Genomic DNA, 22,614 nt, shown 5'->3' with positions numbered 1-22,614 from the left:
TCTCGATAACCTTTCCTGCCCGGATTTTTCTCAGATCTTCTTTAAAAAATTTTTTTTTCTGTATTGATTTTTAGAGAGAGAGGAAGGGAGAAGGAGAGAGAGATAGAACCATCCATGAGAGAGAACATTGATTGGCCGCTTCCTGCACGCCCCTCACTGGAGATCGGGCCCACCACCCGGGAATCGAACCAGAGACCTCTTGGTGTGTGGGTCAATGCACAGCCACCGAGCCACACCAGCTGGGCTCAAATCATCATCTTTATTCTTTTATTTCAAAAATGTTTCCCATTTTTCTACATGTTTCTCTTTTCATTATTTTGGCCTAGAACATTGCATCTTAGTGATTCTTCGATCCGGGTCTTATGTCAGGGCTGAATATTTTCTTCTGTATGTCATTGAATATTGTTCATTCCGCCCCCGAGACAGTAAGACAGGTCTTTTTCTCCGTCCCCCATACCGGTATAGTCTCTTCTTTCTCATCATATTTGGTTCCTTTTCATTCTGGGACAGCATCGCAGATGCTGAACACATGACTGTGCCCGTTTCCTGCAGTGAACATGTCGCTTTCCTCCTCCGGTGAGGATTTCAATCCGACGTCTGCAATTTTGGTCCTTTTTTTCTTTTCTTTATCTTCCCACCGCCACAAGCTTCGTGTACTTTTTGCAAAGATCACATCTTCTGTCTTATTAACATCTTCCAAAATTTTGTTTTGGTTTCATGGTAAAAAATGATAGACTTCCTTTTGTAGTTTTCAGGATCATCTGTAACATTTTTTTTTTTTTCCCACAGCTACATGTTGGGTTTTTCTTTTCCTTCGTACAAAATCTTCAAACAAAGAGATCTATTCAGACCGGGTGTTTTTCCATAGATCGTAGGTGTAACTGGCCCTCGGCTCTCACTGTGTTTTCGGGGACCGCGGTGTCTCCGAGATAAACAGCTGGGTGCTGCCGCTGGTGCCGAGCTGCCCGCTCCGTGTCCGGCGTCTCGTGTCCGGCGTCTCGTGTCCGGCGTCTCGGCAGCGGCTGCCTGTGCGGCGCTGCCGGGGTGAGACAGGACGCTGTCCACGCGTGGCCCGTGCTGCTCTGCGGCAGGGGCTCCAGGGGCGACAGGTGGCAGTCTGGCTGGAAGAAGAGTATCGGGGTGATGTTTGCCCCGCTCTCTGCATGAGCTTGAGGAAATGGCATCTGCGTAGACTAAGGCACTGGAGGGAGATATGAGGTGGTGAGCTCTCCCATCCCAGCCACCCTTTGGGGCCGCCGCTCTGCTCCAGGCCGCCTCCCGTCCCTCCCCACCGGCCGCCCTTTGCGTGAAACCTGCGTCTCCTAAAAAGGGCTTTGTCCTCCTCCCTCTCGCTGCCTGCCCGGATTCTTCTTTGAGAGGGTTAGGATGCCTGCGGCTCCCTTATGCAGCAGCCGTGCAGGCAAAGGATGACTCCGGTGTTTTACTGTGACTGTGGAACCCCGGTGGCCCTCAGCCAGGATGGGGACGCGGAGGGGGGACCCAGTGCGACCGCAGACCTGCTGTTCCAGGCAGTGGAGTCGGCCAGCTGTTTTCCAGTTCCTGCTGGCTGCGAGGGAGTGGCCATGCCTTGCTTCTGGCCGTAGGCTGGGCGGTCTTTCTTCCGACGCGTCAACTGTCACTTCTGTGTGTGCTACATCTTCACAGGTGTTTTACTGGGAAGTCGAATCTCAGGGACAGCGAGCCAGGTGTTACTTTGATGAGGAAACCAAGGCAGATATATTTTGACACGGAGGGTCAGGTGACAGTACACACCCTGACTTGCCTCGCAGTTCTCCGTGCAATAGGCAGGGAAGGTCATCTCTTAAAGGAGAGGGTGTTTCTGGGACGGTGACTGGCCAGTCGAGGACAGGAGGGAGATGTGAGGGGAAGTGAAAAAGGAATGGACGGAAGAAGTGGCCGAGAGCACCAGCCTGTGGGCGGCCTGGTCCTCGGAAGCATTTGTTCCTCCGAGACAGACAAGGGAGAGAGGGGTTCTTGGGGAGGGGTGATGGGGAGCAGCGACTGGAGTCGGTGGGCACGGAAGTCAGCCGTGCGTGGGATCTGAGCATTGACGTGACTGGTGCAGACCCCCAGCTAGAATGTGCACCAAAGAGACCAGAGTGAGTTATACGCCAGGGACCGTCGGGACGGAGCCACGCCAGCGCGGGTGAGAGCGTCGTCGGGGCTCTCGTGGCGGATGGCAAGGCCGTGAACTCAAGTGAAGTTATTAGATTTGACAAAGCAGAAGGCCATGAGCTCAAAACATCAGATACATCATTGTGATGAATGTTGAGCTTGCTGAGGATGGTGGCCAAGGATTGATGATGGTTTAAAAAAAGTCTGAGCCCCGATCCAGGCCTTGGGGGTTCTACTTCAGCCGACATTATTCTCTCCTAGCGGGAGAGACTTCCCACCACCCTGCGTGCCTGACACGTGTCCAGCGCCTCAGCCGCCGACCCCCAGACATTTCCCGGTCCCTCGGCACAAGCAGAAGGGACGGAGGTGAGCTGGTCCCGTCTGGTCCCTGCACTCCGCGCCTGGGCTCTCCCTGGAGGCGGTGAAGTGCGTCAGGAGGGACCAGGAGCCGGCGCCCGGGAGCCGCACTCACCGTCGGGTGCCCGCTCCACCCACCTGCAGGCCTGGACTCCACCCCCACACACATGCTTCTTTGCTGTTTTATAGAAACATTTACATTTTATTTCATTCTTCTGAGCAGTACTTTCTAATTCAGAGGTGGTGTGTGTGTGTGTGTGTGTGTGTGTGGTCTGCATATACAGGGTCAAATGGGTCTTCTTGACCAGTATTTGTTTTGTTTTTTTAAATCTGCTTATGTGGGAGGTCATTTCTCAAAGGTCCCATATATCTTCCAGACTAGACTGTGCTGCAGAGTGAAACGTTCTATAGTTCCCCGAGGCAGAGTTGGCTGGCCAGCCTCTGACCTCCCCCAGCACCCGTTCCTGCTTCGGTAGTGGCATTGAACCAGGTTGTGGTGATTATCTGCCCCTCCCCACGCTCGTCCTGCTCCCTGGGCCGGGGGTCGTGTGCGTGGGCCTTTATAAGTTCAGCAGGTAGCACAGGCCCTGAAAAGAGGTTCTTGATAATGTTTGCTAAACAGACACGTGTTTAAACAGACTGCCCAAGAGTTAAAATACAGCATTAAAATGGTTCAGTTATACTACTAATAAGCAGAGCATTTTCTACTAATTATATTATCATATATGTTGTTTAACATTTATTGAGCACTTCCTGTGTCCAGGCACTGTTCTAGGCTCATTACATGTTTTGTTTTTTTAAAGGTTTTTTTTTTTCCCTTTATTGATTTGAGAGAGAGAGAAACATCGATGAAAGAGAACATTGATGGCCGCCCCCTGCACGCCCCCCACAGGGGATCAGGCCCACAACCAGGGCATGTGTCCTGACTGGGAATCGAACCGGTGACCTCTTGGTGCATGAGTTGATGCTCACACTGAGCCACACTAGCCAGATTCACTATATGTTTTATTTTATCAAATCCTCTCCACAAGCCTAGAGGTGGTTACAGTCAGTGTCCTCATTTTGAAGATAAGGAAACTCACATTTAGAAAGGAAAATTTAAGTGATTTGCCTAAGACCACACAGCTAATAAGTGTGGAGCTGAGATTTGAACCTGCTCAGTTGAGTACCAAAACACATACTCATAGCCACTCATTTCAAAGAAAGGAAATGGGATGTGAGGGCGATCTGGCTGCGACATCTGTCACCCCATTGATCGCCAGGGTTGATTGGGCTGATCTGGCTGGCTAGGTGGGTGTCCCTCTCCTCCCTCAACCGATCCATGTTCGTCCCTCCTGAAGCTGCGCGCTCGGTCGAAGAGGACGACCTTCCCCCCAGAGGAGAGGACCGGTCTTCGGTCAAGGGTATACGAGTAGCTGCGCTCCCCTGCTAGAACCTCCAAACAAGCTCTCAAAGAAAGGAAATGGTGGGGGGCGGGGGAGATCTGAAATATTATTTGAGAGACATACTTTACATAAACTTTTGGAGATTTTATTCTGGGTTAAAATACTGTTTCTGTGCCCTAGCCGGTTGCTCAATGTTTAGAGCATTGGCCGGGGGACCAAAGGGTCATGGGTTCGATTCCAGTAAGGGCATGTACCTGGGTTGCGGGTTCGGTCTCCGGCCCCAGTTGGGGTCATGTGGAAGGCAACCAGTTGATATGTCTCTCCCTCCCTCCTTCCCTCCCTTCCACTCTCTAAAATAAAAAGTCAATGGAGAAATATCCTTGAAGGAGGATTAACAAACATAAATAAATAAAATACTATTTCGGTGATTTGTATACCTGACTGTCGTGCACAGTGCGTGATAAACAGACGGCGGTGTCCTAGCCCTGCACGACCCAAAGCGACAGCGTAGAGGAAAGAAGTGTGTATCAACCTAGGAAACATTCTCATTCCATTGCCTGTAATATTACATGAATGATATTTTTACTTACAGTAGTTAATGAATGACATTTTACGCTTCCCGTTTTTTATTTTTAATTAATTTGCTCAACCATACAAATAGATGTTATTACTTGGATGTTACTTTCTCCCAGAAACACAACATCCAGTACCTTGAACACGTTACAGTTTGGGCTGTTGCCACTGTTTTCGGTGTGTGACAGCCGAGGGCTTTCGGCCTGAGCCTGGATCCTGGGGCGCAGAGCTGCGTGGGAGCCGGCGCGGTCCTGTGCGGTAGCACTGCCCGTGGACACGTGTGACCGTCCAGCGTGGCGCCCTCGTGTAGCTGCTGCCCTTGAAATGTGACAGGCGGCTGAGGACCTGACTGCTTTCCGCTTGGCTCTAACTCATTTACAGAAACGTGAGGGGTGCCAGCGGCTACCGTATGGGATCGTGCGAGACGCGACAGGAACCCCCCCACCCCCACCCCCACCCCGCCCTGCAGACACCAGTCCCATCACTCCAGGTGCCTTTGCCGTTTTCGCCTGGGGTGTGACCAAACCAGATGTAAGACAAAATTAAGGAAAACAAAATGAAAAGCCTGTCCTCTTTTCTTAACGTTGTTGACGTTAAATGCGTACTAACAACCCTGGACTCCTGCACCTGAACACATGCAAAAAGATTCTGCTCCTTCTCTGAGGCCCGCTCCCCTGCTTTGGGGGAGCATGTGCTGTCTGGGGGCCCGCCCGCGCCCCTGCTTTCCTGTGGGGGAGCATGCGCTGTCGTGGGGGCCCGCCCGCACCCCTGCTTTCCTGTGGGGGAGCATGCGTCTCCTCAGGAAACCCTCTGAGCCAGGGCAGCCTGGGTGGGCTAGTGTTCTGACACCTTGGTCAGTTCCTACAAATAGTTCTTGGTATATTCAGGTTTCTTTCTTATCTTACAATAATTTTCATTGTGTATATTTTCCTAGAAAATGTCCATTTCATTGCAGTTTTGGGTAATATTTGCATAGTTTCATGTAGTAGTCTCTCATGCTTTTAAAAATCTCTCTCTTCTTAGTGGTTTATGTTTTCTTTATTATCACTCTGTGGTGTATGTGTGTGTGTGTGTGTTCTTTGCTTTTTAAAATCAGACGTGCAGCCCCGCCAGTGTGGCTCAGTTTTAAAAGAGTTTAGTTGATGTTCTTAAGCGGTATGTATCCTCTGTACCGTGATAAATTAAATATTTGTCTATTAAATTATGCTTATTAATTTTATAAATTTAGTCCCCTATAAATTTTTACTAGTTTTTGCCTTGACCTATCAGGAAGAAACATATTAAAATTTTCTATTATAATTACAATTTTATAAACTCCTATTTATAATAGTTTTTATTTTTAAAAAAAATTTATTGGATTTTAGAGAGAGAGGAAGGGAAAGGGAAAGATAGATAGAAACATCGATGAGAGAGAACATCGATTGGCCGCCTCCTGCATGCCCCCCACTGGGGATCGGGCCCACAACCTGGGTGTGTGCCCTGACTGGGAATCGAGCCAACAACCTCTTGGTGCAGGGTCGACGCTCAACCACTGAGCTGTACCGGCTGGGCAGTAGTTTTTATTTTATAATAAGTGTCTATAATTATTATATTTAGGGAGTGGGTGAATTAATTTACGAATGTACTATAACTTTTTTATTTTGGTATAAATTCTACCATCTGATTTTATCATTCCTTCATCACTTTCTTTTCTTTTTTCCACCTCACCATAAGTGTTTTTTCCTTTCATGACTGTTTTATTGTATTTAATCTGTCTCTTACTGGTAGTTGGATTTCATCTATGTTCCCAACCTTTGAGTCTTATTTTCCATCTAACGGGAACGTAGCCCATTGCTATGCTGTTCTCCCTGTTGACCTCGAGGGAGGTTCCCGGTTCCCCTCGATCCACCTCCTCATTTTGCCCCTCTCCCTCACTCCACCCCTCCGGAGCGCAGACCTGGACTGAGCAGATGGAAGGCACATCGTACTGAACTCCTGGGCAGGCAGAACTACCTTCACCACGACCAGAGCACACATGGGAATGGCCTTTGTGGACACTTCTCCCAGAAGAACACCAAAGGGCAAAGATGCTCCTGGGCGAGGAGGCAGAAGCTGCCCCCCCTGCTGGCATTGGAGTGGGCAGGCTACACTGCCGTGCGCTCTGCTCTACTCCTGAACCTTTCGGGCCAGTCTGCAAACTGATTTTCTAATGTACCCTTTTGGGGGTGTTGTTTTCCGAGTATCTTGTCTTTTGGTTTCGTGCGGCCACTGTAAAATGTGGTCTATGTCTCAAAATTCAGAAACCAGGCTTCACATTTTGAAAGCTGATCACAGATTGTTCCATACCATAGATCCAGTATCCTCCCAAATCATTACAATAATTAGCCATTGCCTGCCTCGTGCTTTTGCAGATTTGTTTCAAAGAACATCTGCTCTGATATCTCAGATCAGTTTCCATGTCTTATTTTTTTTTTAATCCTCACTTGAGGACACTTTTTTTTTTTTTTTTGCATTTATCTTCAGATAGAGTGGAAGGGAGAGAGGGAGGAAGAGAGAGAGAGAGAAACATCAATGTGAGAGAGACACACCGAGTGGTTGCCTCCCGCACAACCCCAACCAGGGCCAGGGACAAACTGCAACCGAGGAGTGTGCCCTTAGTGGGAACCGAACCCCGGTCTCTCTGGTCCGCAGGCCGACACTGTAACTGCTGAGCCAAACCAGCCAGGGCAGTTTCCATGTTTTAAATTATGGACTTGTCATAGGTTCAATTATTATTTTGTTGTTGTTGTTCTTCCTAGTAGGGTCTATTTGTTGGCTTGGAACATCAAATTTCAGATAAGAACAAGCTTATTCACGGTCATATCCCGCCAGACACCCTAAGTCAGTGTGACTGCGCCCCACCCTGCGGGCTCACAACAAATCCACCATCTTCACTGTGGATGTCAAGGTCTCTCCGGCCAGTGGAGAGGGCAAGAAGGTGTGGGAGAGGCACCTGCCCTCTCCAAAGGGCCTAGGTCCCCAAATGGCCACCAGGAACTTTGACCCACCTTCGAGTAGAGAGACTTAAATCAAAAGATAACCGGGGGGCAGGGGGGAATGTGGGCTAGCCACGCGTCCAGCTACAGTTCCGTTGCTGTGGGACACGCAGGCCCGGGGTTTGGTGGCAGTCAGAACTCTCTGTACCACGTAGAAAGAGTTGGGAGCAGGTTCTAGGTGGAGCGGCACTGGGCATTGATATGGGTTCTAGGAGGCAGTGTGCCCTTCCTGAGCCAGACCTCCTGCCAACGAAAGGAAGAATGTACAGATTTGTATAGTTTTAATTGGTTGGATCCGAGGTTTATGAGAATAATAGAAGGAAAACTACTGATGGAAACAGCTTCTCTGCTGCGCTAAAAGGATTTTCCCTGTGGTGTTTGTTTCATCGTCTAGTTCACTGGAGCACTGTCTCCGGTCACATCAGCTGGCGTGCCAGCCCTCACCAGGCACCCGCCACCGTGGCACCCTGTGCTTTGTAAGCCAACGGCCCAAGCCAGCTGCACAAGTGGGGGCTGCCATTCTGCGTGCCAGCCTGGATCGCCTTCCCAGTGTGACCGGAGGTGGCCTTCCCCCCAGTGCCCTGACACGCCCCTCACGTCCGCAGGTCCTGCCAGCATAGGGCTGCTAGTTTGACCTGCCGGGTTGATTAAGTTACCACCCAGGCTGACTCCCCCTTGCACGCTGTGGTGCAGGTGACTTGGCCCGTCCTTCACTCTGTTTCTTGTGTGAGTAATGAACCTTCTCTGGTTTCCAGGACTGGAGTAGATCTTACCCCAGTTTTATATTCCTTTGGTCATTTCAATGGGAATTCGGCCTTCATCTATTTCCATAGTTCTCATTCGGGAGATATTTCGTGAATGTCTACACGGTGTCAGGCAGTGTCAGCTCGGGGGGTGCAGTGGTGAGGAGAAACATGGTCCCTGCCCTGTGGAGCTGCTCCAGGGGGTCGAGGGAGCACGTGCGGAGAGGCTGGCACGAAAGGAACAGTCCACAAAGACGTGGGACCCCCGCTCTGAGGATGCTCCAGCACTTACGGCGGGTTCAGCTTTCAGGCACTGAGGTCGGGGAGGCCCCCGCAGTGCGGACTGTGGAGAAATGGGGTGATCAGTAGGCGTATGCTAGGGAGCATGGAGAGGAGGCGTCCCAGGCGAGGAGTGATGTGTGCGCCCTCTGGGGGGACGGAGTGGGGCGCTGGGGTAGACGGGATCATGGGGCAATCAGATTTGCTGTTTGACAAAACCGCCCGGGGCGCAGTGAGGAGTGGGTGGGAGAGAAGCAACGGTGGGTGGGTGTATGGACTGGTTGGGAGGCGGGTGCAGTCATCAGGTGACAAGGGACAGTGACTTCGATGGTGGAGATGGTGAAGATGATCGAGTTAAACAGGTTAGCCTGAGGTCGGAGTTCAGTGCCTCTGGGTTCCGTGATCATGAGTTCAGAGGGAACTAAGTGCCTTCAGACCATCAAATCATTAAACATGCCCTTCTTTTCTCCTTCTCGGACCTTTTAAGCAAGATACGCCATCAGCTTCTTGTTCTAACCTCAACACAGGCAAGGGGCATTCCTGGCAGTGTCAGGAACATAGTTGGTAGACATTTCGCTTCTATATCCGTGTGAATGAAGGAGCGAATCATTGCGTGACTGTCAGCTCTCCTTCCCAGCCTTGGAGCCCGGATGAGACCGGCCATAGTGAGGACTCGGTCTGCCAACCTCTCATTCCCGGGGTGTGCCTCACCCTGTCCTCAGAGACCCATGTCAGACATCACTAATTGATTGCAGCTCTTTTTCTCCCCAAGTTCAAATGTCACCTCAGAATGCTTCCCCCAAAGCGCCTGAGGCAGCCTATATCAGTAACACTTGGCTGGACACCTGTTTGCCATTCCTGCTGTTTTATCAGTGAGTAGAAGCTCACAAGCAAAGAAGAAATGAACACCAAACCCTCTGTGCTTCCCTGTGGACACGGCAGTAACCCAGGGGACCTCTGTTCATCTGGCACGTGGGCTTTGGAACTGGCCTCTGTCAAGTTAGGAAACAGTCCACAGGCTCCCTCACCTCTGCCGCCAGCTGCAGAGCTCGGGGGTCCCCGTGGCCACTCTGTTTCGCGTGAGACTCACAGAATTCACTGAGAGCTGTTAGAGCTCACTTAGGGTCTAGTTCAGTGCAAAGACACAGATTGGGATGGGCCGAGGGGACTGACACACGGACGGAGTGCAGGAGAGCGCGTTCCAATGCAGAGCCCCCACTTGGCCCGCCCCCGTGCGGTCAGGGACGGCACTACTCCTCCCGCTAATGGGGATAGTGCGTGCGCCTCCTGCCAGCCAGGGGAGCGCACCTGAGACTCCGTGTCCAGGGGCAGAGCTGATTCCCTGTGACCCAAAGCCCCCAGGTAGACAGACAGCCAGGCAGGGCATCCCCAGGGCTTAGAGGTCCCCTCCCAGGAGCCAAGGGCAAAGGTCAACCTCTCCTTGGGCAAGGTTAAATTCTTGACTACACAGCTTGTCTTGTCATCTTCAGTGCACCGACCGTGTGATGATCTGACGCCATAAATGGCTAAACGTACAGAAAAATCTTCTACTAGTGTGTGTTTTTTAAAACATTTTGCAAGGTAAAGATTAGGTATAAAAACTGGACTTTATCATGGGTATTCCGTGGAGGGTGGTCAGGTAGGGTCGTGGTTAGGCGAGGATAAGAGGTTTCTGCAGTCTGACTGCCTGTTCCCATTCCAGGTCTGCTACGTGCTAATTATGGGACCTTAGCGAGTTACTGTTAACCTTTTTCTGCCTCGGTTTCCTCATTCGTGAGAATAACAGTAGTACCTACCTTGTGTTGTTATTAGGAGAATCAAATGAGATAAGGTTAAGGCAGGAAGAATTCATGGTATGTAGAAGCATTCGATAAATATTAGATACTATTATTTTTTTATTTATCGTGAAGCAAATTACCAACGCTTTACAAACAATTTTCCATGGGAAAATCTGTAGTTTTTCCCTGAAATGTTCTCATTGTCACACCTTCATGTCTCCCCACACGAGTGAAAACGCGATGACAGTCTTTCTTAATAAGTTGTGTATGTTTGACTGGGTCAGTCTGGAGGCAGAGTGGTGGGTGTGCCCCCCTGGGCACCTGGGTCCTTGGGAGCCTGCGATACGGAAATCGTTGGCAGATCCTGGCTGTAAACCATGGGCAGATTGAGAAAGTAAAAAAAGAAAAAAGATGTCATTTTTCCAAGCTGCTCCTGAGCAATCTAGAGGATCTGGGAGAAAGTAAGTTATATAGGGAGTCAGTAATTTTAGAACTGACGGGCCCTGACCTCCTTTTCCCTCACCTCCTTCTAGCATCGAGTCCCTTGACGGCTCTTGGCAAGCATCGCGTGCCAGGGCTAAAACACAGTCTGCCTGCCTGGGTCGGGACGGTCGTTCTCCTGGAAACTGCCGCTGAACGGAGCACAGGATCTTTCTGCGACGGCAGCGGGGCCTGGCGTTCATGCCAGCCACTGACTGTGCCTTAGGCCTTCCTGTGCGGGCGGCTGAACTCGAGACTTGGCTTCCGGCTCTGTCGTCTGTGAGCTGCAGCTGCCCACGTGTCCTGTGTATTAAGATTATTCTTCCCTAGGGTGCATCGCCTTAATGTTTTCAGTACTGGAAAAGGTTCACGTGTAGAATCGATGCTGTAGTTTTCCACTCCTGCAGGTTATGGGTGCGAGTCCTCACTCTCCAGCGCCTAAAGGCCATGGGGCTGGCTGGCTGAGGACTTGGCCGACAGAGCGTCAGAAAGACCGTGAGGGCTAGGTGGGGTCCCCCAGCTCTTGTTGGATTTGGCTTACCTATGGGACAGATGCAGACAGAGGGACACTGCAGATGGCGACCCAGCCACCTAACTGTGTGCTCTCTTGTCCCCCAGCTCATTTCTAGTGATGCCGATGGAGCCATCCAAAGGGCCGGACGGTTCAGAGTGGAGAACGGCTCTTCGGATGAGGTAAGGAAGCCTACCAGACGGGGACTGTCACCAAGCCATGGTGTTGAGATGCAGCACTGAGCAGTGTGTGACCCTCGCTGCACCGAAGTCTTGCTGCATGGAGTCGGGAGGGGTAAATAGAGCTCTTTAGCTCTGCTTGAAGCCGACCTGAAGGGGAAATGCCATTATTCTTTGTATAAAGGTGCTATTAGTAGGGTGACACGTGCCCTGTAGAAGGTCTATAAGAAAACCAGGTGGCCTAGCCAGTGTGGCTCAGCAGTTGAGCATCAGCCCATGCACCAAGAGGTCGCTGGTTCGATTCCCGGTCAGGGCACATGCCCAAGTTGTGGGCCCGATCCCCAGTGGGGGGTGTGCAGGAGGCAGCCACTTGATGTTCTCTTTCATCGATGTTTCTATCTCTCGCTCCTTCTCCCTTTCTCTGTCTCTAAAATCAATAAAGAAAAGAACATTTAAAAAAAGGAAAAGAAAATCAAGTAGACACACGAGATGGGACCAAGGACAAATTCACAGCCACGACACCCTTTGTGAAGGGCCCCCAGAATCCCAGGCTGATCACTGTCATGTGAGCAGTCGGGGTCCGGGAGAGAGATGCAAAAACTTACTGTGGTTACCAAATGGCATCTTCATTCAGAGAGGACACCAGGCCCTGGCCGGTTTGGCTCAGCGGTTAGAGCGTCGGCCTGCAGTCCAGAGAGACCCGGGTTCGGTTCCCGCTAAGGGCATGTACCTTGGCTGCAGTTTGTCCCCGGGCCTGGTTGGGTCGTGTGGGTGGCAGCCACTCGATGTGTCCCTTTCACATCGATGTTTCTCTCTCTTCCTCTCTCTCCTTCCCGCTCTATCTGAGTAAAAAATAGAAAAATGTCCTCGGATGAGGATAAAAAAAAAAAAAATGCAGTCCAGAGAGGACACCAGGAAAGGGGGTCATTACTGTACCACTCCTCGGACCCAAGCCCTCATCCTGGGCTCTCCTGGTCTTCCTTGCCAGGCCACAGGGACTGGGTTGCTTTTCTTTCTTTAAAACGTCCACTGCCCGCTCTATCCCTTGGGGTCTCCCCCTAAAACTGCAGAGGGCAGTGTCAGTCCCCCAGTTTTTTCTTCTCGGCTGCCTGTTTGAGAGGTCGCCCATCACAGAGCTTCCTCAGCGCCCCCTCTGGAGCCAGCCACGCCAGCTGTGCGTTCCAGCCCTCCCACCCCCCAGTTGTAGGACCCTGGGCAAGTAACCTAGGCTTTGTGAGCCTCGGTTTCTTCATCTGCACGGTGGAAACTGTCTCGGGGTGATTGAGAGGGTTCTGTGAGCTAAGCTCGAGAGGCTGTTGCACTGTGCCCGGCATGGAGCGGGCATTCGGTAGGTGATGGCTGTAATACTGATCATGGTGTTGGTCATGGTAAGACTGGTGCCTTAGAGCCAGCCTTGCCCTGCTGACCACCCCTTCATCAAATTCCAGGGGAAGGGCTATAGCTTTATCTCAAAAGGCCACAGCATCCGGGAAGTTGTTGCCCGTCTCCGCCGAGGCCTTCACTGAGCGTAGCCACTTACCCAGACGCCTACCCTCGACACTGCTCTATGTGACAGGGGCGGTTCCGTCCTGGGCTGGGCCTCTGAACAGGTGTGCACATACTCCTTGTCCAGAGTGATGTCAGCTGACCCACACAGGAGGAGGAACTCCCAGGGAAGTTTGCTTCTCCCCAGATGGCCCAGCTCCTGAGACGAGACAGGCCTGTCACCACAGACAAGGCAGCCCAGGGCGTCCCAGGAGCTCGGTCAGGAGCATCGAGCCCTCCTCTGGCTCAGAAAGCCAGCAGCCGCCACGCTGAGTTCCTGCTGTGAGAACCCAGGTACCGGAGACCGCAGAGGTCGCTGTACCTCGAGAAATCCTTCTGCTCCCAAATTTGGCGGAACACCAGCCCAGCCCGAAATGAACAAGCTGCCCGGGACGTGCCGCACCCACAAAGCAGAGCTCGGCCTCTGCCGTCACCAGTGTCTGGAGGAAAGCCGAGCCTCCCAGGACAGACAGACAGGAGCCTTCACGTGGTCCTAGGGTCCCCACTCGCTTTGGTGATGCCACCTGGTCCTGCCACATGCCTGAGGACATGTCTGGGACCCCATCGGGGATCGGAAATCACCGGTGGAGCGTGCTGGTCGGGACTGGCTCGAGTCCGCCTGCCTGCGGTCCTCAGGGCTCCATACTCACCGGCAGTGTGGCCGTGGGCAGCTCACGCACCATCTTGGGAACCATTTGGTAGAGTGGTTGATTTCGCAAATCACTGTGGTCTGTTGTATTCAAAACACAGGCCTGTCTCAGATGGCTTCTCTAGAAATACGATAACGGGGCTCAAATAACAGTGTTAAATTTTGTTTCTGCCAGAGGCTCTAAGCAAGCATCCTCGGTTGGAGCTCGTTGGCGGTGTTTTAACTGACGGCCTTCGGTTTAAAGCTGCTGGCCAGCGCGAGTGCGCAGCCTGGTGGAAGACCTTGCGGAACCTGAGACTCGGGAAACAACAACCCACAGCTCGCGGGGCTGGTGGTTCTGGGTTAGTGGCGACTCCGTACCGCTGCTTAAAACTGTCCAAGCCCACGAACAAATGACCAGACAATTTCACTGTTGGGTTATTCTTCCTTTTCTTATTGCATTTTAAGAACTCTCTGTACCGTGTGGATGCTAGACCCTTATCAGACGTGTGAGTTGCAGAAGTTTCCTCTCGTTTTGGGGGTGTCTCTTCACTCTCTTGATTGTGTCCTTGGAAGCACAGAAGTTTTCAATCCGACGGGGTCTACTTCATCTATGTCCCTTTCGTTACCTGTGTTTTTTATGTCGTATCTAAGAATCCATTGCCGAATCTAAGGTTGCTTGGTCGCTTTTTATAGTTCCTGTTGACACTGTCTTAAAATGTTAAATTTGCCATCTATTTTTCTCAACATTGTCAGTGTAATGGTTTCATCATCCAGGACTGACAGCCGAAGCCTGGTCTTTGCGGGGCTGCTTGTCCCGGCTCCGCTCAGCTTCTCTGCATCTTCCGTGTGCTGTCCATGGTGCCGGTCGGTGGTGCCGGACCGAGCTGGTGTCGGGGGACGGCCTGGTGGTGTGGGGGAAACACCTGCCGGAATTGGGGTCAGGATTGGACGGAGGATTCGCGGTCACTTCTTCCAAATACCTCTAAATGAAATTCTCAGCTGGAGACTTTTTATCCCCTCTTCCCCCAAGTGGTGGAGAAGGAGCCGAAAATTTACACGGAGGCCAGCTTGTCACAGCTGTTGAGGCCACTGCCCACCCAGCCCACTCCGCCCCGTGGCAGCCTTCCCGTGACTCTGGGCAGAGTGGGCTCCTCTGGTCCCCCTTCCCTTCAGCGTGCAACCCTTCGGGTCCCCGCTTAATGTGGAGTGGGAGAGTCTCCCGTTCGCCTGACCTGCTTCAGCGAGTCCTTGGCATCGGATTCCTTGCCCTCTTGTCCCGGAAAGTCACCAAAGCCCATATTTCGTTCTGCCAGGATTGACAGGTACTGTCAAGCTAGGAACAGTTTCCGTGTGCGCCTTACCTCTCTGCGTCCCCGTGCGGGCTGGTCGTTCCATGCTATCTTACACGCACGCCAGTGCTTTTTAGTATTTCTAAACGATGATTTTTAGTATTGCTCTAGCACTTTTAGTTTCTTCAGTGGGAGGTTGGTTGAATAACCTGACCCACCATGACTTAAGGTACAGCAGGAGCGCTTTCCGTAGAATATGGCAAGTCATTCATTCAACCCACATGCACAGGGCCGTCTCTCAGTGTCGGACGGGGGGTGCAGGCGTGAGTGGCACCGCTGGGGTCCCTCCCTCAGCTCGCCGACTGGCACGGAGAGCGGCCGATCAGTGAAGCGCACAAGTGCGCAGGGTGATTGCAGCTTTGGGCTCCTGTAGAGAGAACAAGCAGGGGCCATGGTGCAAAGTAAGGACAGCCCCGCTTGGATGGAGGGGCCAGGCCTCACTGGGGAGCATGGTGAGGCCAAGGCCTCCGGCCGTGCTTCTCAGACTGTTCGTGGGGAAGGACTGACTTTTGGATTTCCAGGCTGATGCAGAACTGTGTTCTGCTGTGGTCCTACTAGGTGCAACCAGTGTGCAACTTACCACCAAGTCAGGGACACCCAGGTTGGTCTGGACCTAGTTTAAGGACATGGACTTAGGTGTCACAGTAATGGCAACATGCTGTGAAAGTTCCTAAGTGCCTGCTTTCCACTCCTGAGCACGTCATCGTGCTCTGGTAAACATTGGCAGGTCAGCACCGTGGACCATAGCTTGGTGTTCATCTGGACCAGCCCCCTACCCAAGGCCAGCCCCCCACCCAAGGCATGAATCCCAACAGTCAGCTGTCTGTCCCTGCTCAAATAGCTCTAGTAAAGAGAAACTTACTACTCCTAAAAAAAAAAAAAAAAAAAAAAAAGGCAGCCCTGGCCAGTTTGGCTCAGTACTTAGAGCACTGGCCTGCGGTCCTGAGAGACCCGGGTTCGGTTCCCGCTAAGGGCATGTACCTCGGTTGCAGTTTGTCCCCGGCCCTGGTTGGGTCGTGGGGTTGGCAACCACTCGACGTGTCCCTTTCACGTCGATGTTTCTCTCTCTCTCTCCCTCCCACTCTATCTGAACAAAAAATGGAAAAATGTTCTCGGGTGAGGATAAAAAAAAAAAAGAGAGAAACTTACTACTCCTTTAATAGTTCTTCTCCTTCCTGAGGCCAACCAATTCTGACACCAACTGAGTGTTCCACAGTGTAATTCAGTTCCAGCACCAACTACCCGGAGCTGTTGTCCGACTGCACAGGGTCAAGAGCTCGGGCCCACGAAACGGCCTTCACTTCAGGCGCCAGTCGAGAGTATCAGGCCCCAGGCTACAGAGTCAGGGCTCCCCACAACCCCCCTCCGCGGGTTCACCAATTTGCTAAAATGACTCACAGAGCTCGAGAAAGCACTTTACTTACTATTAACCCATTTACTGCAAAGGATACGATTCAGAAACAGAGAAAAATTAAGAGATGTGTAGGCCAATGGTGGGGGGGGCACGGAGCCTCCATGCACCTTGGTGTGTTCACCATCCCGGGGCTCCCTGCTCCCCGTGGTGCAGGGGCTTTTACGGAGGTTCTGGCACATCAGCATGATTGTTTGCATCTTCGGCCGTTGGTGACTGGGTCCGTCTCCAGCCCCTCATCCACGGAGATTCCAAGATGGGTCTGAAAGATCCAAGCTTCTAAATCGAGTCCTGGTTTTTCCAGTGACCAGCCCCATCCTGAAGCTCTCTAGGGACCCCAAGAGTCTCCTCCTCAGAGCGACAGATGCTTATATCACCCTTATCACGCAGGAAGTTCCAAGGTTTTGGGGGGTCTGTGCCAGGAACTGGGGACGAAGACCAAATATATATTTCCCACTGTACAACACCCAAAAGCAATTAATTTTTTTTCTCAGCACCTCTAATTGCTAGGAAGTCTGTTTTAATTGAGCAGAACTCATCTGCCCGTCTTGCACTCTGAGGTTCTATTTCCGTTCTCTGTAGCCCATAGTATGAGGCTGGGCCCCCTCGGCCGTGGTCACCTTCAGGCGTCCCAGGACATCTGCCGTTTGCCTCCTGAGACCTGGACTCAGTCCCCTCGGCATCAGCCTTGCTGCTGCCCCCTGGGCCCACACGAGGTCGTTAGTGAGCCTTTTACACCAAAGTGCGCGGAACCGAACTCCGGGCCCCCCCAGCCGCAGAGTGGAGCAGGCCGGCCCCCCGCCTTGCTGAGGACACACTCCCCTTTTCACGAAGCCTGGTGACTCGTGAGCCACAGACGCTGACCCACCCCGACCTTTCACCCGTGCTGCTGCTTAGCTGAGAGGCGACATCATGGTGTAGCGGGGACAACTCTGGAGTCAGGCAAACCTTTGCAGACCTCCGCTCTGCCACTTTCCAGTTGATGACAGCGTCTGGGGGCCTCCCCCCTCAGGGGCAGCATGGGGACAAGCTCCTGCCTGGGGGGATCGGCCGCCCTTCCCCACCCTGTGCCTTGTGCCTGCAGCTTGTATTTGCACCTCGGTGTAGGGCTTTGCATGGTCCCCTGAATCGAATCTCTTTAGTGTGGCCCAGAATTGCTCATTGTCAAGAGATTTTTTGACATCTTGTTTCTGTCATGTGTCCTCTTAGCTCAGCCCCTGGGAAGCTTTAGATTACCTTGTGCTTCTCCGGCCATCTGTGTACTTATTCTGGTGATTAATTAAAACGAGTGTGACCCTGAGGTGGCCCACTGGAGGCCTCCCTTACAGCTCACATGTGTATCAGCACCTGGCAGGGCAGGGGACAGTCTCCAGCTCTGCAAGCGCTCGCTAGACTGGGGGTGTAAATGAATGCAGTCTTTTGGGAGGGCAATTAGCAGTGAGGAAAAATGCACATAGCAGTTACCCAGCAGCTCTATTGTTAGCGTGTGTTTGGTACATTATTTAAAGTAGACAAAAGAAACACACCTGGAAACTGCCTCGGTTTCCATCAGTAGAGGGGTGATTATGGAGATTATGATGCAGTTATACATGGAATGCTTAGCAACCATTGGGGGGAGGGGGTACCACAGAAATGCGTTTCAGATACAGCGTTAGAAAAGCAAGTTCCAGAGGGATCTGTAGGATGTCATCCCATTTCCTTAAAAACAACAAAAGAAAGGTCAGTCTGCCTGTCAATATGCAAGAAGGTTTCTAAAAGGTCACCTAAGAATGTACTAGTCATTTCTTGTGGGGGATGGAAGGGGAGGTCAGAACAAAGTTGGAGTAACGCAACTTCCCACTCCAGGCCCCTTCTGCTCTGTGCACAGTGTGTACATCTACACTCAAGGGGAGGGTTTAATTGCTTTCTAATCCTCACCCGAGGATATTTTCCATTTATCTTCAGATAGAGTGGGGTGATGGGGAGGGGAGGGAGAGAGAGGGAGGGAGAGAAAGAGAGGGAGAGAGAGAAACATTAATGTGAGAGAGACACATTGATTGATTGCCTCCCATATGACCCCAACCAGGGGACCGAACTGAAACCGAGGTACATGCCCTTGACCAGACTCGAGCCCCAGACTCTTTGGTCCACAGGCTGACGCTCTAACTGCTAAGCCAAACCAGCCAGGGCTGGAGTGTTCAATTTTAAAAAATCTGTATAGTTGTTGCCTGGCTGGTGTGGCTCAGTGGTTGAGCACCAACCCATGCAACAAGAGGTCGCTGGTTCGATTCCCAGTCAGGGCACATGCCCAGGTTGTGGGCCCGATCCCCAGCGGGGGGCACGCAGGAGGCGGCCAGTGGATGTTCTCTCTCATCGACATTTCTATCTCTCTTCCTCTCCCTTCCTCTCTCTCTAAAATCAATGAAGAAAAAAAATTTGTTTTTAATCTGTATAGTTGTTAAAAAAGAATAAGGCAGATCTGTATGTTCTGACATGGCAATATTCCTAAGATATTTTCTTTAGTGAAGAAAACATGTTTCAGCCCTGGCTGGTTTGGCTCAGCAGTTAGAGCATCAACCTGCTGACCGAAGGGTCTAGGGTTTGATTCCCGGTCAAGTACACATACTTGGGTTGCAGGTTTGATCCCTGGCCCTGGTCGGGGTTGTGTGGGAGGCAACCAGCTGATGTCTCTCTCACATCCATGTCTCTCTCTCTCTCTCCCTCCCTCCCTTCTTTCCACTCTATCTAAAAATCAATGGAAAAAAATATCCTTGGGAGAGGATTAACAAAAAAAAAGAAAACAAGTTTCAGTATAATTTCTATACTACTATCTCATTCATGAAAACACATGACATGTATATAAGAATGTGTGTATATGTATGTGTACGTGTGTATGTATGTAGATAGGTGTGTGTGAGAGTGTGGATGTGTTATGTGTGCATTATGTATAAAGCAAGCCCATCTTTGTAAGTGCATAGAGAGATATGGGACTATGCACCCCAATCTGGTAGCGTGGTTATTATAGGGACAGGAAGTGGGGTGGGCATGGGGGATGGGGACAGAAAAGATTTTAATGTTTGTGTGATTTCACTTTTTTTTTTTTTTTTTTATCCTCACCCGAGGACATTTTTCCATTTTTTGTTCAGATAGAGCGGGAGGGAGAGAGAGGAAGAGAGAGAGAGAGAGAAACATCGACGTGAAAGGGACACATCGAGTGGCTGCCACCCGCACGACCAACCAGGGCCGGGGACAAACTGCAACCGAGGTACGTGCCCTTAGCGGGAACCAAACCCGGGTCTCTCTGTACTGCAGGCCGACGCTCCAACCTCTGAGCCAAACTGGCCAGGGCTGATTTCACTTTTTTCAAGCAGCTTATATTTATATCTGCAACGGAAAAAATTCGGTTTATTTTTTTTAAATCTGTCTTCTTTACTGCCAGTGTTCTCTCAGCAGCTTAATCTAGAACCTGAAGCAAAGTCTGTTTAAATGCATCCAGCGAACTCGCTCTAGAAGAGACAGGAAAACCACAGGCAGCCTGTGGACTGTGCGTCTGATTTGTAGTCTGTGCTGTGTGGGTTCCCGGCTCAGAGGCGAGGTAGAGGACATTCAGATTACGTGAGGGTGTAATATATGGGTTTCGACTAAGTTCACAATACCTTGGCCAGACCAGCCTTCCTCCTTCACACCCCACGGTGTAAATGGGCTAAAAAGGACAATGAAGGCAGTGGGGGCGTCTGAGGGCTTTGGACCCCGGTGCAGACATGCCCTGGATGGCTTAGTCTCGGGCTCCTTCAGGCTCGGCACATCCAGGCCCGTGTGCGGCGCAGAAGAATTCCGCCTCGTTACTCTCCACAATTCCTCTTAGCAAACGATGATCTAAAAGGGCATAAAATAAGTGTGGGTGTTCGCAATGTCAGACTTGAGTTGCCTGGAAAATGCGCTCATCGGAATATTTCCCCCAGTCTTCTTGTTGATGTCAAATAGATAACGTGTCCTGTGCCTCTGTCCCAGAAGTGCTGCAGACAAGCCATATCTCCGACCCCTGCAAAATGGGACAGACTCAGAACGGCTGGGCCTTATGAAAGACGAAAGCCACAGGCAGGGGCTGCTGCGCCCACTCCAGATCCGCTGAGCCACAGGTGGAATGCTGGGCCGGGACAGGGGAGAGCAGCTCATTCACTGGCTGATGTCAGCCCGAGCGTCCCCTTCGGAAAAGCGTGGGCGGTACCTGCAAACTGGAGCATCTGCACCCTGGCTCCCAGGACGTACACTCAACAGAAATGAGTGCTTATGTCCCCCAAAAGACAGACACAAGACATTCAGAGTGGCTTTATTCGGAATAACCCCAAACTGGAAACAACCCGTATGTCCACCAACTGAAGAGTGAATCTATAAACCGTGGTGTCCGTGCTGTGGACAGTGACGTGGCCGTGGGAAGAAGGGAACTCCTGCTACACCAGTAAATGGATGAATGTCACAGACTGGATGTCAAAGGACACAAAGCCTGGCTCACATGAATACACACAATATAACTTCATGCTATGAAATTCAAGAGTGGGTACAATGAACCCGCAGTGATGGGAGTTGGCATGATGGTTACCTGTTGGGGTGTGGTTGGGTATTGACTGGGAAAGTGAGTGGAGGAGCCTTTTGGGGTACCAAAAATGTTTTCTATCTTGATCCTGGTAGTGGTGATAAAGGTATATATATGTTATTTTAACTTATTTAGCTGTTAAGGAGGAACAGAGCTTTGCCATCCCCAAAATAGGCCTTTTTGGGGATAGTGATTCATTTCAGCTGGTTATTTTTTTTTAAATCTTTATTGTTGAATGTAGAATGTATTACAGATGTTCCTCATTTTTCCCCCATTGACCCCCTCCTCCCCACTCCCGCCCCCCTCCCGCCTTTTCCCACACTATTGTCTGTGTCCATTGGTTATGCATATAAGTTCTTTGGTTTATTTCTTTCCACCCCCCCAACCCCTTTCCCTTTGAGGTTTGTCAGTCTAGCAAAGAATTTGTACTTCTTAATCCCTTCACCTTTTTCACCCATTCCCCCAACCCCCTCCCATCTGGCAACCAACAAAATGTTCTCTGTATCTAAGAGAATGTTTCTGTTCTACCTGTTCATTTTGTTTGTAGATTCCATTGTTGATAGATATGTATTCATTGCCATTTTGTTTGTTCATATATTTTATCTTTTTCTTCAAAAAGACCCTTCATCATTTCATATAATAACGGTTTGGTGGTGATGAACTCCTTTAACTTTTTCTTGTCTGGGAAACTCTTTATATGGCCATCGATTCTAAATGACAGCTTTGCAGGATAGGGTAATCTTGGTTGTAGGTCAGCTGGTTATCTTTAAGAAAACAAAAGACTCAAAAAGATCTTTTGGCTTCCCCCTTACCTGCCTATAGAAAAGCCTGCTTCAGGGCCCTGGCCTGTTTGGCTCAGCGGTTAGAGCGTCGGCCTGTGGACCAATGAGTTGCGGGTTCGATTGCAGTCAAGGGCACACGTACCTCGGTTGCAGTTCGTCCCCGGCTCTGGCCGGGGTTGTGCAGGAGGCAGCTGGTCCATGTGGCTCCCTCACTTCGATGTTTCTCTCTTTCTCCCTCTATCCCACTCTATCTGATGAAACATAGAAAAATATCCTCAGGTGAAGATTTTTTTAAATGTACGTGTGTGCAGGGAGAAAACATAGTGCCCTGGCTGGGTAGTCGGATGGTTAGAGTGTAGTCCCGGTGAGCCCGGGTTGCACTTCAGATTCCCAGTCAGGGCACATGCAGGAGTCAGCCAATGAAAGCGTGGGTGGGTGGAACCACAAGTCAGCGTCCCCTCTCTCTGTCTCTCTCTCAATCTCTCTTCTCTCCCTCTTCCCCTCTCCCTTCCTCTCTCTCTAAAATCAATAAATAATAAAAAAGAAAAGCCTGCTCCAGGAAGGGGGGTCACCTTAGCATAATATGAGCTAATGTGACAGAGGAGGGACCTGGAGAGTTGGTTTGTCAGGTTGCCTTCTGTGTCCCATTGTTTCTGGGTTAAGAATTTTTTTACCAAATTTACATGGTCCCTTGCTAATTTGATTATTAGACTAGCCAGAAGAACCCAGAAAAGTAGAAGGAAAATTATGTCTCCTCCCCTGGAAAGTACACGTAAGGTGTGTGCCCCTCACTGTTTCTACTGCACGTCATCAGAAATGCAAACTCATTGTCAGAGTCATTCTTCTGGGGTTCTGGGAAGAGGGGCTCTTTTTTTTTTTTTTTGCTTA

At 50.9% G+C, this 22,614-nt stretch overlaps 1 protein-coding gene across 2 annotated transcripts in view; it reads left to right on the top strand.

The window, feature by feature from the left end:
* Window positions 1-22,614, top strand: part of GARNL3 (GTPase activating Rap/RanGAP domain like 3) — a 140,580-nt gene that overhangs the window by 54,051 nt on the left and 63,915 nt on the right. For both annotated transcript variants that reach the window (XM_036260802.1, XM_036260803.1), the window contains one exon: window positions 11,364-11,438. In XM_036260802.1, coding sequence (XP_036116695.1) covers window positions 11,364-11,438 — 75 coding nt within the window. The remainder of the gene's footprint in view (window positions 1-11,363; window positions 11,439-22,614) is intronic.

This window comes from Molossus molossus, unplaced genomic scaffold (genome assembly GCF_014108415.1).
Source record: "Molossus molossus isolate mMolMol1 unplaced genomic scaffold, mMolMol1.p scaffold_m16_p_14, whole genome shotgun sequence".
Classification (NCBI taxonomy): Eukaryota; Metazoa; Chordata; class Mammalia; order Chiroptera; family Molossidae; genus Molossus; species Molossus molossus.
This window is presented reverse-complemented; position numbering and strand designations above follow the sequence as displayed.